This window comes from Engystomops pustulosus, chromosome 6 (assembly GCF_040894005.1).
Source record: "Engystomops pustulosus chromosome 6, aEngPut4.maternal, whole genome shotgun sequence".
In the NCBI taxonomy this organism is placed as follows: domain Eukaryota; kingdom Metazoa; phylum Chordata; class Amphibia; order Anura; family Leptodactylidae; genus Engystomops; species Engystomops pustulosus.
The window spans coordinates 36268399-36280601 of record NC_092416.1 but is presented as its reverse complement, the minus strand read 5'-3'; the positions used below and the strand labels follow the sequence as shown (position 1 = coordinate 36280601).

General features: G+C 41.3%; 1 protein-coding gene across 4 annotated transcripts in view; it reads right to left on the bottom strand.

Annotated features, from left to right (window-relative positions):
* DSCAML1 (DS cell adhesion molecule like 1) overlaps window positions 1-12203 on the bottom strand; it is a 161246-nt gene that overhangs the window by 15287 nt on the left and 133756 nt on the right. For all 4 annotated transcript variants that reach the window (XM_072155707.1, XM_072155708.1, XM_072155709.1 and 1 more), the window contains exons 12-17: window positions 4382-4581; window positions 4197-4293; window positions 3987-4115; window positions 3210-3377; window positions 2401-2471; window positions 1108-1348 (exon numbers count right to left, since the gene is read on the bottom strand). In XM_072155707.1, the coding sequence (XP_072011808.1) occupies window positions 1108-1348; window positions 2401-2471; window positions 3210-3377; window positions 3987-4115; window positions 4197-4293; window positions 4382-4581 (906 nt within the window). The remainder of the gene's footprint in view (window positions 1-1107; window positions 1349-2400; window positions 2472-3209; window positions 3378-3986; window positions 4116-4196; window positions 4294-4381; window positions 4582-12203) is intronic.

Genomic DNA, 12203 nt, shown 5'->3' with positions numbered 1-12203 from the left:
AGCAGTGAAATCCATAGCAAATCTGACACTTGTAAACTTGCTAAATCTGACTACTACTTACCTTGCAAAGCAGCAAGACTCAACATTAAAGGGACATCTACCACCAGGATGAAGGTTTGTAAATCAAGCACACTGACATACTGGTGTGTGTCCCCATTGACAGGATATGCACTTCTTTTAAAATCCTATGCCCTTGTTTTCACAAAAAAGGCTTTAAAAATTTTTCAAATGAGCCCGAGGGGCTCCAGGCTCCATTAATGGCTATGGAGCCCTGAGCTCCTCAGGATCATTTAAATAAGTTTAAAAGCCGTTTTTTTGGGGAAAACCAGGGCATAAAAAGCTAAAATAAAAGCAGATCCTTCCACAAGGGGCACACACCAGTATGTTGGTGTGCTTGATTTACAAACCTTCATCCTGGTGGTAGATGTCCTCTAAAGGAACATTTATGGATAACCTATCATTTATATAGGTGATTAATATCAGAAGGACAAAAGCCTGATATGCAACACCCTCTCTAAATGCAGAATTTAGACAAGCAATGTGGCAGCTCATGTGGCCAAGACGTCAGAGCATCAGTCAAATGGCTGAATGTTGCTGGTCAGACCTCCACCAATCTGATATTACTGACATAAAAGCAAGGTCATAAAAAGCAAGCCCTGGAATGCCCCTTTATCCATTGCAAATTTATTCTTGAAGACCTCTGCTTGATGTATGTGAATTGCCACTTGTGATTGCAGGACCAGCTAGGAAGACCCAGGTGTTTGGCTCAATGGTCAGCTCCACAAAAAGTTGACTTTTGGTGGACAAATCGAGTTCACTAGGCCAGTCCTTTCACGTACATTAGTAAAAGAAGCAAGGATGACATCTAGGGTTAGACGACTTCAGTTACAGATAATATCCACCATAAAGGTCAACCTAGGGATCCCTGGGCCCACTGGAGATTCTTTCGATACTCTCGTAGGCCAGTCAGATCCTAATTTCTAGACTTATCTTTGTAGACCTCATCAAATATAGGATATTAGGGATACGCATGTTTGAGGGAACCACCTACAGTATATCTATGATAAAAATCATACTCAAGTATACAGAAAATACTATCACACTCACCATCCTCTAAGGTCGTAGCATTGATCTCCGTGGAGGACGGTCCAGTTCCTGCTCTATTAAAAGCTTGGACAACCACTCCATATTGAGCAAACTTCTTCATGTTGTCCAAAGTGTAGACCTCCCCATCACCTGTAGCCTTCATCTCCACTATACTATACTGGCCGTTACTACCGGGACCATTCTCTCTGTATCCAATCTGGTAGCCCCGGATCACTCCATTCTGCAATTCTTTTCTTGGTGCCTAGTGGGGTTACATTATATGTTTTCAGGAATGATTTAACGTAAAGGTTAGACGTAAAGCAAATAAAGGACAGTGAAGAGACCTAGAAGTCACATAGATCTATAGAGGCCTGTGTCTGGTCAAGGTCCATTAGGTTCCAGTCTCTAGTCGGATGAGAACTTAAAGGGGTATTCTTGTCTGGGCATTCACATTCAGTTTGATAAATCTGCCATATATAAACATTTCTTCAATTAGATGTTATTAAAAAAAATGTTCCTGTGTGAAGATAATTTCTCATAAATGTAGCCATGTTGTCCCTTAGAAACAAGATAGCTTCCTCGGATACTACCACCTCTGCTGGAGTGATTGCCCAAATAAACAAAAAGGTTTTGTATATGAAATGTCCGGGAGTTACTGCAGATCCCATAACCGTCCTGTGGTAATGATTGCTGTATCTTGGTGGTCCGGCAGGACTCTATAGCGCAAGTCTGGCCACCGCTGCCAGAGTGTGACGTGGTCGTATCCGAGGAAGCTATCTCGTTTCTAAGGGACAGAATGACTACATTTATGAGAAATTATCTCCACACAGGAACATTTTTCTAAATGACATCCAATTGAAGGAATGTTTACATATGGAAGATTAGTGAAACTGAATGTGAGTGCCCAGACGAGAATACCCCTTTAACTAATATGTCAGGCAGGGGCGTAACTATAGGGGGTGCAGAGGGTGCGGTCGCACCAGGGCCCAAGAGGTTTAAGGGGCCCTTATGGTGTCACTTTCCCATATGAGAAGACTATTAATATAAACCATACATTATAGTCGGGGGCATGGCACAGACTTTGCACTGGGGCCCATCAACTTCTAGTTACGCCACTGATGTCAGGCAAAGGTGACATACTGTTTTCTGGCATGGTGGCCCTGAAAACTTTATCCACCGTTATTAGACCTCATAATTTTAAGAAGAATTCTGGGAACTTGCATGTCAAGAAGTAGTGATTTAGAGAATGTTAGATTGACATTAAATTTTGGTAGTAATGATATTACATTTACAAGGTGGTTTAATCCTTCCTACCTTCCAGGTGACTTGGATACTCTGAGATGTCAAAGGCTGAAGAGTGACATCCATGGGTGGTCCATCAGGTGCTGTGGAAATCAGGACATGTCAATGTCATCCCCATATCCATTGTCTTCAAGTCATTAGAGTAACTTTACTACAGATAATGCATGTTTGGTAGCAAACTATCAAGAGCTAGAAGAACCAACATGGTCATCTTGAGAAAATCCACTAAGAAAAGGATACAGAACCTATTCTTCGACCTCCGCAGGGTCATGTGAACAGTGTTGAGCGAGCTTACTTAGTGACCAGGAGGAGGCATTGGGAATTTGAGATTAGAGGAAGAGATGGTGTAATGTCTTCTACACCACAGTGGTCTCCTGCATCATACCACTATGGCTCTGGGAAATGCACAATTTAGATATAGTTCCCTTGTCTTTAGAGAATCCTTGGATGCCCTGTACTTTGTAAGGGTCCTTTTGACACCTCTCTGTAGCAGGTCAATAAGGTCCATTAGGTTCCAGTCTCTAATATGTTTGGTCCAGGACTTGACTTGTCTACTTGAATTCATACTCATGTCTGCTGCCTGTCCTGACCTCAGTGTCAACTAGATTTACAAATTAACTCTATCAACCTTGACCATGGTCCCCAAATCTGTACCCAATACATGACCTACACCAACTCTTTCAAGTGTAGCAATTTGCACCAAGTAGAATAGACTTTGGGATGAAGAACATACAATTATGCTTCTTGGTTTACCCTAAGACAACACATCAATGGCCCAGTGGGTCCGCATCTTTAGGTCAGTCACTGTTACTATCACTTACCTGCTTCTTCAGTACTGATTGTGAGCTCTTTACTTGGCTCACTGCGCCCAATTTTATTAAAGGAATACATTCGTATGCTGTAAACCGATGCCGGGTGAAGATCTACAATGTTGGCCTGGTTGATGCTTGGGGAGATATTTCGAGTGGACTGTTTAAAATCCCAGGTGTCTGGAAGATAAGGAAATGATGGTTAAGTATGTTCTTAGAAGTCGTCTTCTTTTTTTAATTTTCTGCTACAATTTTATGTGGTGACTTGTGTGTTACTGTGCATATGAGAACATGAGGTAACCCCGGCTGCCAGCTACTGTACCTCCATCCTTCAGTAGTGCACTCTGTTCTCTTGAATTCCCTTCTTTTGTTTCCCTTGTTTCAAGGCTTAATATGTATTTTTCCCATCACCCAGTTAACACTTTATTGAACACTATTCTATTGATTAGTCTTGGCTCCAGTAGGTATATGTGAAGTCGCCATAATCCTTAAATTGAGCTTGGCCAAACCCAACAATTTTGTCAAGATTTGCGAATAACTTAAAGTGAATCGGCATTTGACCATTATATGTGAAGAGAAACTAAACATAGTGGGGATGTTAAAATTCAACCTGTCTGTTCCTTAGTTCAACAGAGGGAATTACCCTAAGCCAAATTTATAGTGACCATTCAAAATATACAATCAGCTGATCTCTATTTTAGAGGGTCGGAAAAACAGTAGAATGAGTTTTCAGTTAACCCCCCCCCCCCCACGAAGGGAGGCCATTACATCCTCAAAACTGAACCTTACCAGATTTATTCTTGTACTCAATATCAAATGCCGTAATGATGCTGTTTCCATCAAATCTCTGCGTCCAACGGAGGTTCATACTGCGAGCTTTTACTTCTCGAATTTCCAATTCAGGAGGGTCCGGAGGTTCTGCCATATTGATATATGTCAGTAAGGTCAATAAACCCCAACACCCCCTCTAAGTCTATTCATCTGAATATGTGTCTATACCTTGCACAGTGAGCTGAATAAGGCCTCTGTCCTCTCCATATGAATTTATGGCATGACATGAAAAAAACACGGAGTCTCCGCGCTCCGCTGGCTTGAGCTGGAGGAAGAAATACAACCGTCAGGAAGAGCTAATCATATAATTTTTTATTGATTTCACCATAAATTAAAATAAGATCTATTCTCACCGTCAGAGTTGAGATAACTTCATCTCCGCTGTCTTTCGTGGCGATGACATAGCGCAGATTCCGGTCGGGATCTATTACAGTGTCCCCTTTTTCCCAGCGGATAATAATGGGGCGCTCGCCTCGTGCCGTGCAGTTTAGCCCCTTGGTCTGACCTTTGATGGCAATGGTTGTATTGGGGTGAGAGGTAATGGTGGCAGGAACTAAGAGGAGGAAAAAAATAAAAGCATGGAAGGATTAGGCGGAACGCCAGAAGGGAAACAGATTGGTTTATTGGAATACGGCACACTCAGTGCTCACATGCTGCCAAGCTCGCAGACAATGTTTTATGAAGGACGTGGGGCGCTGCAGAGAAACATGTCTGATCCTACACAGACCATGATAAAATAATAGTCACTGCTAAAAATTTCCCTGTACAGTACAGGCGTAGAGTGCGCATCACATCCAAGCATTCTGAGATCTCTCCACCTGGGGGCACTGCCCCCCTCCCATCCCCGATATTACGCGCTCAGGTCGCGCCGCAGAAGCAGACGGAGGCCGCGGGCAGCTGAGCTATCTCTCGCTGCGCTTGTAAAGCCGTCTCCAGTGAAGTGGCAGAGAGACACGCTCCACATCATTTCAATTTGTAGTACGGCCGAGGAGAGGGGGAGAAAGATAGAAAGAGTAGGGTAGGGGGGAGAGAGCGAGGGGAGAGAAAGAAGAAGGGAAGGGTGGAGTGAAGAAGGATTGGGAAAGAGCAAGGAATAAATAGTAGGAATGGTAAAGAAAGGGAAAGAGTAAGTATAGGACTTGTGTCAGATGTCCAAAACTTTAATCCGAGACCTTTAAAAAAGCTACGAGCCCAGATATATGGATATATTCATAGCAATACACTACAGCAATGCTTCTACAGGGATAAAAGTTCTGGATGATATCATTGTATAGAGACATTATTAGAGTCGCAAGGTCCGTATTTTTGTCGCGTGAACTGTGTGGTGTATTAGACGGTGATTTGTGTTGCAAGGAATTAATAAATTGGCGCAGTGATATAAGTGTCTGAAATTACTCCGCGTTCATGAAAGTGAATAGAACTTGGTAGACTTGCTTTAGTTTGGACTTATTGGGGCAGATTTACTTACCCGGTCCCGTCGCGATCCTGCGGTGCGTTGGATTCGGGTCTGCCGCGATTCAAAAACCCGTGCGCCCGAGTTCCTGCATCCGTCGCTGCTGCGCCGAGGTCCGCCGGAGTTCACCTGCTTCTTGCAGATGCATGTGAGTGCTTGTCCAATGGCCACACCCCCGATTTCTGTCGCATGCATGCCGGCGCCAATGCGCCACAATCCAATTGCATGTGCCAAAAACCCAGGGCAATTCGGCGCATATCGGAAATATTCGCAAAACCCAACGGAATCGCGTTCCCATGCACCCCTAATAAGTAAGCCCCATTGTGCGCCAAAAAAAGTGTAAGTAGAAGAGGAATATAAGTGTCAGGATTCACAATATGCGTTTAATTTGAGCGGAATGACACTTATCAGAAATGAAGCTAATTTGTGGCGCCAACACATGGTAAATAAGGGGCACATGGCGCAGCTATAAAAAAAAAAGCTGGCAGAAATCCAATAATAAGTGACATTATATGGAGCCAATCCATCTATTGAATCCCCATGATCCAGAGCCTTCCGTTTTCCATGCATCTGAGTTGCAGCAGTGGATGAAGCAGCCGGCGGCGTTACCATCAATTCCTATTCTATTACTATAAGGACACATTCACACCATTATGTGTGTGGCACCGTACCTCCGCAGGGTGCCAATAGCCATCTATGGTGACGTATATATGGCCGCAAGATTGTGGCCGTATATACATCCCCACAACGGCAGTTTGAATGGGGCCTAAGGATAGGGGGTCCCAGAAATCTGACCCTTTGGAGATTTGATATACTGTATGTTGGTCATTGGGTAACTCCATCAAAATCGATCATGATAAACCAGGGACACTTACTCATAAAATTAACTTTTAAAATTATTCTAATGAGCCAGAAGTGCTATGAGGGGGTTACCAGAGCCCATCAGTGCTGTAACTTCAAAGGCTATTACACTGTGCAGGAACAGTTTCCCCCTTCAGCTGGGCTGAGGGAGAAGGGGGTGAAACAGTGTAACAGTCCGTGAAACTGCAGCACAGAGGAGCTCTGGTAGGTAACGCCCCCAAAGCACATTTGGATCATTAGCATAATTTTTTACGTTGATTTTAGAAGGAACAAAGCCACGGATACCAAATATAAGATGATTACCACAGTCATGGTGTCTGGATCTATGACTCAGTGTCCTTGGTTTATCACGATGGATTCTGATGGTAGATTTCCCTTAATGGGGATGTCATTAATTAGCAGAATCGGGGACAGGGTCGCATGTGTAATTTGGACTCTATTGACTTCTATGGTAAATATGGATAGTGATCTTGTGCAGCTCCAGCAGTCACTCATAGCACTGGCGCTCCATTCAGTGATGATGTCATGATCACAACCCAACATTCGGCAGAAATCCAGGCATCTCTCCCAATAATATTCTATAGCAACTGAGAAAAATGTAAGAAACTCCCCCTCCCCCTTCAATAACATACATGATCTTAATAATGGCATCTCATGTTGCATTTAGCCTCTTTCCGATACAGGACAAATTCAGCTAAGCAGCAGAAAATCCCAAAACATCAATTTTTCCGAAAATATTCAATGCAATGCAATTGCCATAATGAACTTTGTGCCTTGACTTGCTGCAGCCTGTGTATAGTAACTAGTGGGGACATGTATATTAGCAGCGTTACCGCTGGGATATGTGATGTATATTTTATATTGTCTTACATTGCTGACCTGGAAAGTCTGACCTGGAAAGAATATTAATGGCTAAAATATAAATACTCCCTAAAAGCTGCAGCTCTCCCCCTTCTAATTCACAGCCAGTGGAGCGCACCAGTAAGAAACCCTGATCTAGGTTCACATTTAAAGGGAATTAGTCACATTGAAAATGCAGTATGACCTGCAGGAAGCTTGTTATAGAGCAGGAGAAACTAAGCAGATTGTCCATAGTGTCCTATCTGCAGGCAGCATGTTATAGAGCAGGAGAAACTAAGCAGATTGTCCATAGTGTCCGATCTGCAGGCAGCATGTTATAGAGCAGGAGGAGCTGAGCAGATTGTTTATAGTGTCCGATCTGCAGGCAGCATGTTATAAAGCAGGAGGAGCTGAGCAGATTGTCCATAGTGTCCGATCTGCAGGCAGCATGTTATAAAGCAGGAGGAGCTGAGCAGATTGTCCATAGTGTCCGATCTGCAGGCAGCATGTTATAAAGCAGGAGGAGCTGAGCAGATTGTCCATAGTGTCCTATCTGCAGGCAGCATGTTATAGAGCAGGAGGAGCTGAGCAGATTGTCCATAGTGTCCTATCTGCAGGCAGCATGTTATAGAGCAGGGGGAGCTAAGCAGATTGCACATAGTATCCCATCTGCAGGCAGAATGTTATAGAGCAGGAGTAACTGTGCAGATTGTCCATAGTGTCCGATCTGCAGGCAGCATGTTATAGAGCAGGAGGAGCTGAGCAAATTGTCCATAGTGTCCTATCTGCAGGCAGCATGTTATAGAGCAGGAGTAAATGAGCAGATATTACATAGTGTCCTATCTGCAGGCAGAATGTTATGGAGTAGGAGTAGTTAAGCAGATTGTCCATAGTGTCCTATCTGCAGGCAGCATTTTATAGTGTAGGAGGAGCTGAGCAGATTGTGTCCTATCTGCTGTCAGAATGTTATAGAGCAGGAGTAGCTAAGCAGATTGTCCATAGTGTCCTATCTTCAGGCTGCATGTTGTAGAGAAGGAGGAGCTGAGCAGATTGTACATAGTGTCCTATCTTCAGGCTGCATGTTGTAGAGCAGGAGGAGCTGAGCAGATTGTACATAGTGTCCTATCAGCAGGTAGCATGTTATAGAGCAGGAGGAGCTGAGCAGATTGTACATAGTGCCCTATCTGCAGGCAGCAGGTTATGGAGCAGGAGGAGCTGAGCAGATTGTACATAGTGTCCTATCTGCAAGCAGCATGTTATAGAGCAGGAGGAGCTGAGCAGATTGTACATAGTGCCCTATCTGCAGGCAGCAGGTTATAGAGCAGGAGGAGCTGAGCAGATTGTACATAGTGTCCTATCTGCAGTCAACATGTTATAGAGCAGGATGAGCTGAGCAGATTGTACATAGTGTCCTATCTGCAGTCAACATGTTATAGAGCAGGATGAGATGAGCAGATTGTACATAGTGTCCTATCTGCAGTCAACATGTTATAGAGCAGGATGAGCTGAGCAGATTGTACATAGTGTCCTATCTGCAGGCAGCATGTTATAGAGCAGGATGAGCTGAGCAGATTGTACATAGTGTCCTATCTGCTTTATTACATGCAGCCTGTGGATAGAACACTATGTACAATCTGCTCAACTCCTCCTGCTCTATAACATGCTGCCTGCAGATAGGACATTGATATAATGTTCTCTTTGATAAAAGCTTCTCAATTGACCAGGAGGCTAAATGGTCATCCTGATTTTAATTTATGTTCTGAAAAGCATGTAAATAATGTAAAAAAAACAATGATGTTCAGTACATCAATTTGCATTATATGAGAAATATTTCCCTGAGGTCACATACACTGCAATAATACATGACATTGTACGTCCTAAACTCTGGTTAATTAATTACCCTCCTTTAATCTGGTTAATCTACCCCCCTCCTTTAATCTCCAAATATAGCACTTCCTATTGATCTGCTACAGTGTCAGGACTAATACCTCATCGATATCCCATAAATGAACAGTGTAACCTTCTTATGCTCTTATGACAATAGCAGCGCAGATTACACTGCAACATGGTGCTGACTATGTAATCCGCACAGAACCCACATAACTGGCAGTGAGGGCAATGGAATAATAAATATGACTGTATCATACAGGGGGGCAGTAGTATTGCCATAGTATTAATATCCTTCCACAAGGGGAGCGCTGTTGTAGGTCCTGTATATGACGTGTAGTATTATAGTAGTTATATTCTTGTACATAGGGGGCAGTATTATGGTAGATATATTCCTGTACATAGGGGGCAGTATTATAGTAGTTATATTCTTGTACATAGGGAGCAGTATTATAGTAGTTATAGTCTTGTACATAGGGGGCAGTATTATAGTAGTTATATTCTTGTACATAGGGGGCAGTATTATAGTACTTATATTATTGTACATAGGGGGCAGTATTATAGTAGTTATATTCTTGTATATAGGGGCAGTATTATAGTAGTTATATTCCTGTACATAGGGGGCAGTATTATAGTAGTTATATTCCTGTACATAGGGGGCTGTATTATAGTAGTTATATTCTTGTACATAGGGAGCAGTATTATAGTAGTTATAGTCTTGTACATAGGGGGCAGTATTATAGTAGTTATATTCTTGTACATAGGGGGCAGTATTATAGTACTTATATTATTGTATATAGGGGCAGTATTATAGTAGTTATATTCCTGTACATAGGGGGCAGTATTATAGTAGTTATATTCTTGTACATAGGGGGCAGTATTATAGTAGTTATATTCTTGTACATAGGGGGCAGTATTATAGTAGTCATAGTCTTGTACATAGGGGCAGTATTATAGTAGATATATTCTTGTACACAGGGGGCAGTATTATAGTAGTTATATTCTTGTACATAGGGGGCAGTATTATAGTAGTTATATTCTTGTATATAGGGGCAGTATTATAGTAGTTATATTCCTGTACATAGGGGGCAGTATTATAGTAGTTATATTCCTGTACATAGGGGGCAGTATTATAGTAGTTATATTCTTGTACATAGGGGGCAGTATTATAGTAGTTATATTCTTGTACATAGGGGGCAGTATTATAGTAGTTATATTCTTGTACATAGGGGGCAGTATGATAGTAATTATATTCTTGTACATAGGGGGCAGTATTATAGTAGTTATATTCCTGTACATAGGGGCAGTATTATAGTAGTTATATTCTTGTACATAGGGGGTAGTATTATAGCAATTATATTCCTGTACATAGGAGGCAGTATTATAGTAGTTATATTCTTGTACATAGGGGGGAGTATTATAGTAGTTATATTCCTGTACATAGGGGGCAGTATTATAGTAGTTATATTCTTGTACATAGGGGGCAGTATTATAGTAGTTATATTCTTGTACATAGGAGGCAGTGTTATAGTAGTTATATTCTTGTACATAGGGGGCAGTATTATGGTAGATACATTCTTGTACATAGGGGCAGTATTATAGTAGTTATATTCTTGTACATAGGGGGCAGTATTATAGTAGTTATATTCTTGTACATAGGGGGCAGTATTATAGTAGTTATATTCTTGTACATAGGGGGCAGTATTATAGTAATTATATTCCTGTACATAGGGGGCAGTATTATGGTAGATACATTCTTGTACATAGGGGGCAGTATTATGGTAGATACATTCTTGTACATAGGGGGCAGTATTATAGTAGTTATATTCCTGTACATAGGGGACAGTATTATAGTAGTTATATTCTTGTACATAGGGGGCAGTATTATAGTAGATATATTCTTGTACATAGGGGGCAGTATTATAGTAGTTATATTCCTGTACATAGGAGGCAGTATTATACTAGTTATATTCTTGTACATAGGGAGCAGTATTATAGTAGATATATTCTTGTACATAGGGGGCAGTATTATGGTAGATACATTCTTGTACATAGGGGCAGTATTATGGTAGATACATTCTTGTACATAGGGGCAGTATTATGGTAGATATATTCCTGTACATAAGGGGCAGTATTATAGTAGTTATATCCTTGTACATAGGGGGCAGTATTATGGTAGATATATTCTTGTACATAGGGGGCGGTATTATAGTAGTTATATTCCTGTACATAGGGGGCAGTATTATAGTAGTTATATTCTTGCACATAGGGGGCAGTATTATAGTAGTTATATTCCTGTACATAGGGGGCAGTATTATAGTAGTTATATTCTTGTACATAGGGGGCAGTATTATAGTAGATATATTCTTGTACATAGGGGGCAGTATTATAGTAGTTATATTCTTGTACATAGGGGGCAGTATTATAGTAGTTATATTCCTGTACATAGGGGGCAGTATTATAGTAGTTATATTCTTGTACATAGGGGGCAGTATTATAGTAATTATATTCTTGTACATAGGGGGCAGTATTATAGTAGTTATATTCTTGTACATAGGGGGCAGTATTATAGTAGTTATATTCCTGTACATAGGGGGCAGTATTATAGTAGTTATATTCCTGTACATAGGGGGCAGTATTATAGTAGTTATATTCTTGTACATAGGGGGGAGTATTATAGTAGTTATATTCTTGTACATAGGGGGCAGTATTATGGTAGATATATTCTTGTACATAGGGGGCAGTATAATAGTAATTATATTCTTGTACATAGGGGGCAGTATTATAGTAGTTATATTCTTGTACATAGGGGGTAGTATTATAGTAGTTATATTCCTGTACATAGGGGCAGTATTATAGTAGTTATATTCTTGTACATAGGGGGCAGTATTATAGTAGTTATATTCCTGTACATAGGGGGCAGTATTATAGTAGTTATAGTCTTGTACATAGGGGCAGTATTATGGTAGATACATTCTTGTACATAGGGGCAGTATTATAGTAGATATATTCTTGTACACAGGGGGCAGTATTATAGTAGTTATATTCTTGTACATAGGGGGTAGTATTATATTAGTTATATTCCTGTACATAGGGGCAGTATTATAGTAGTTATATTCTTGTACATAGGGGGC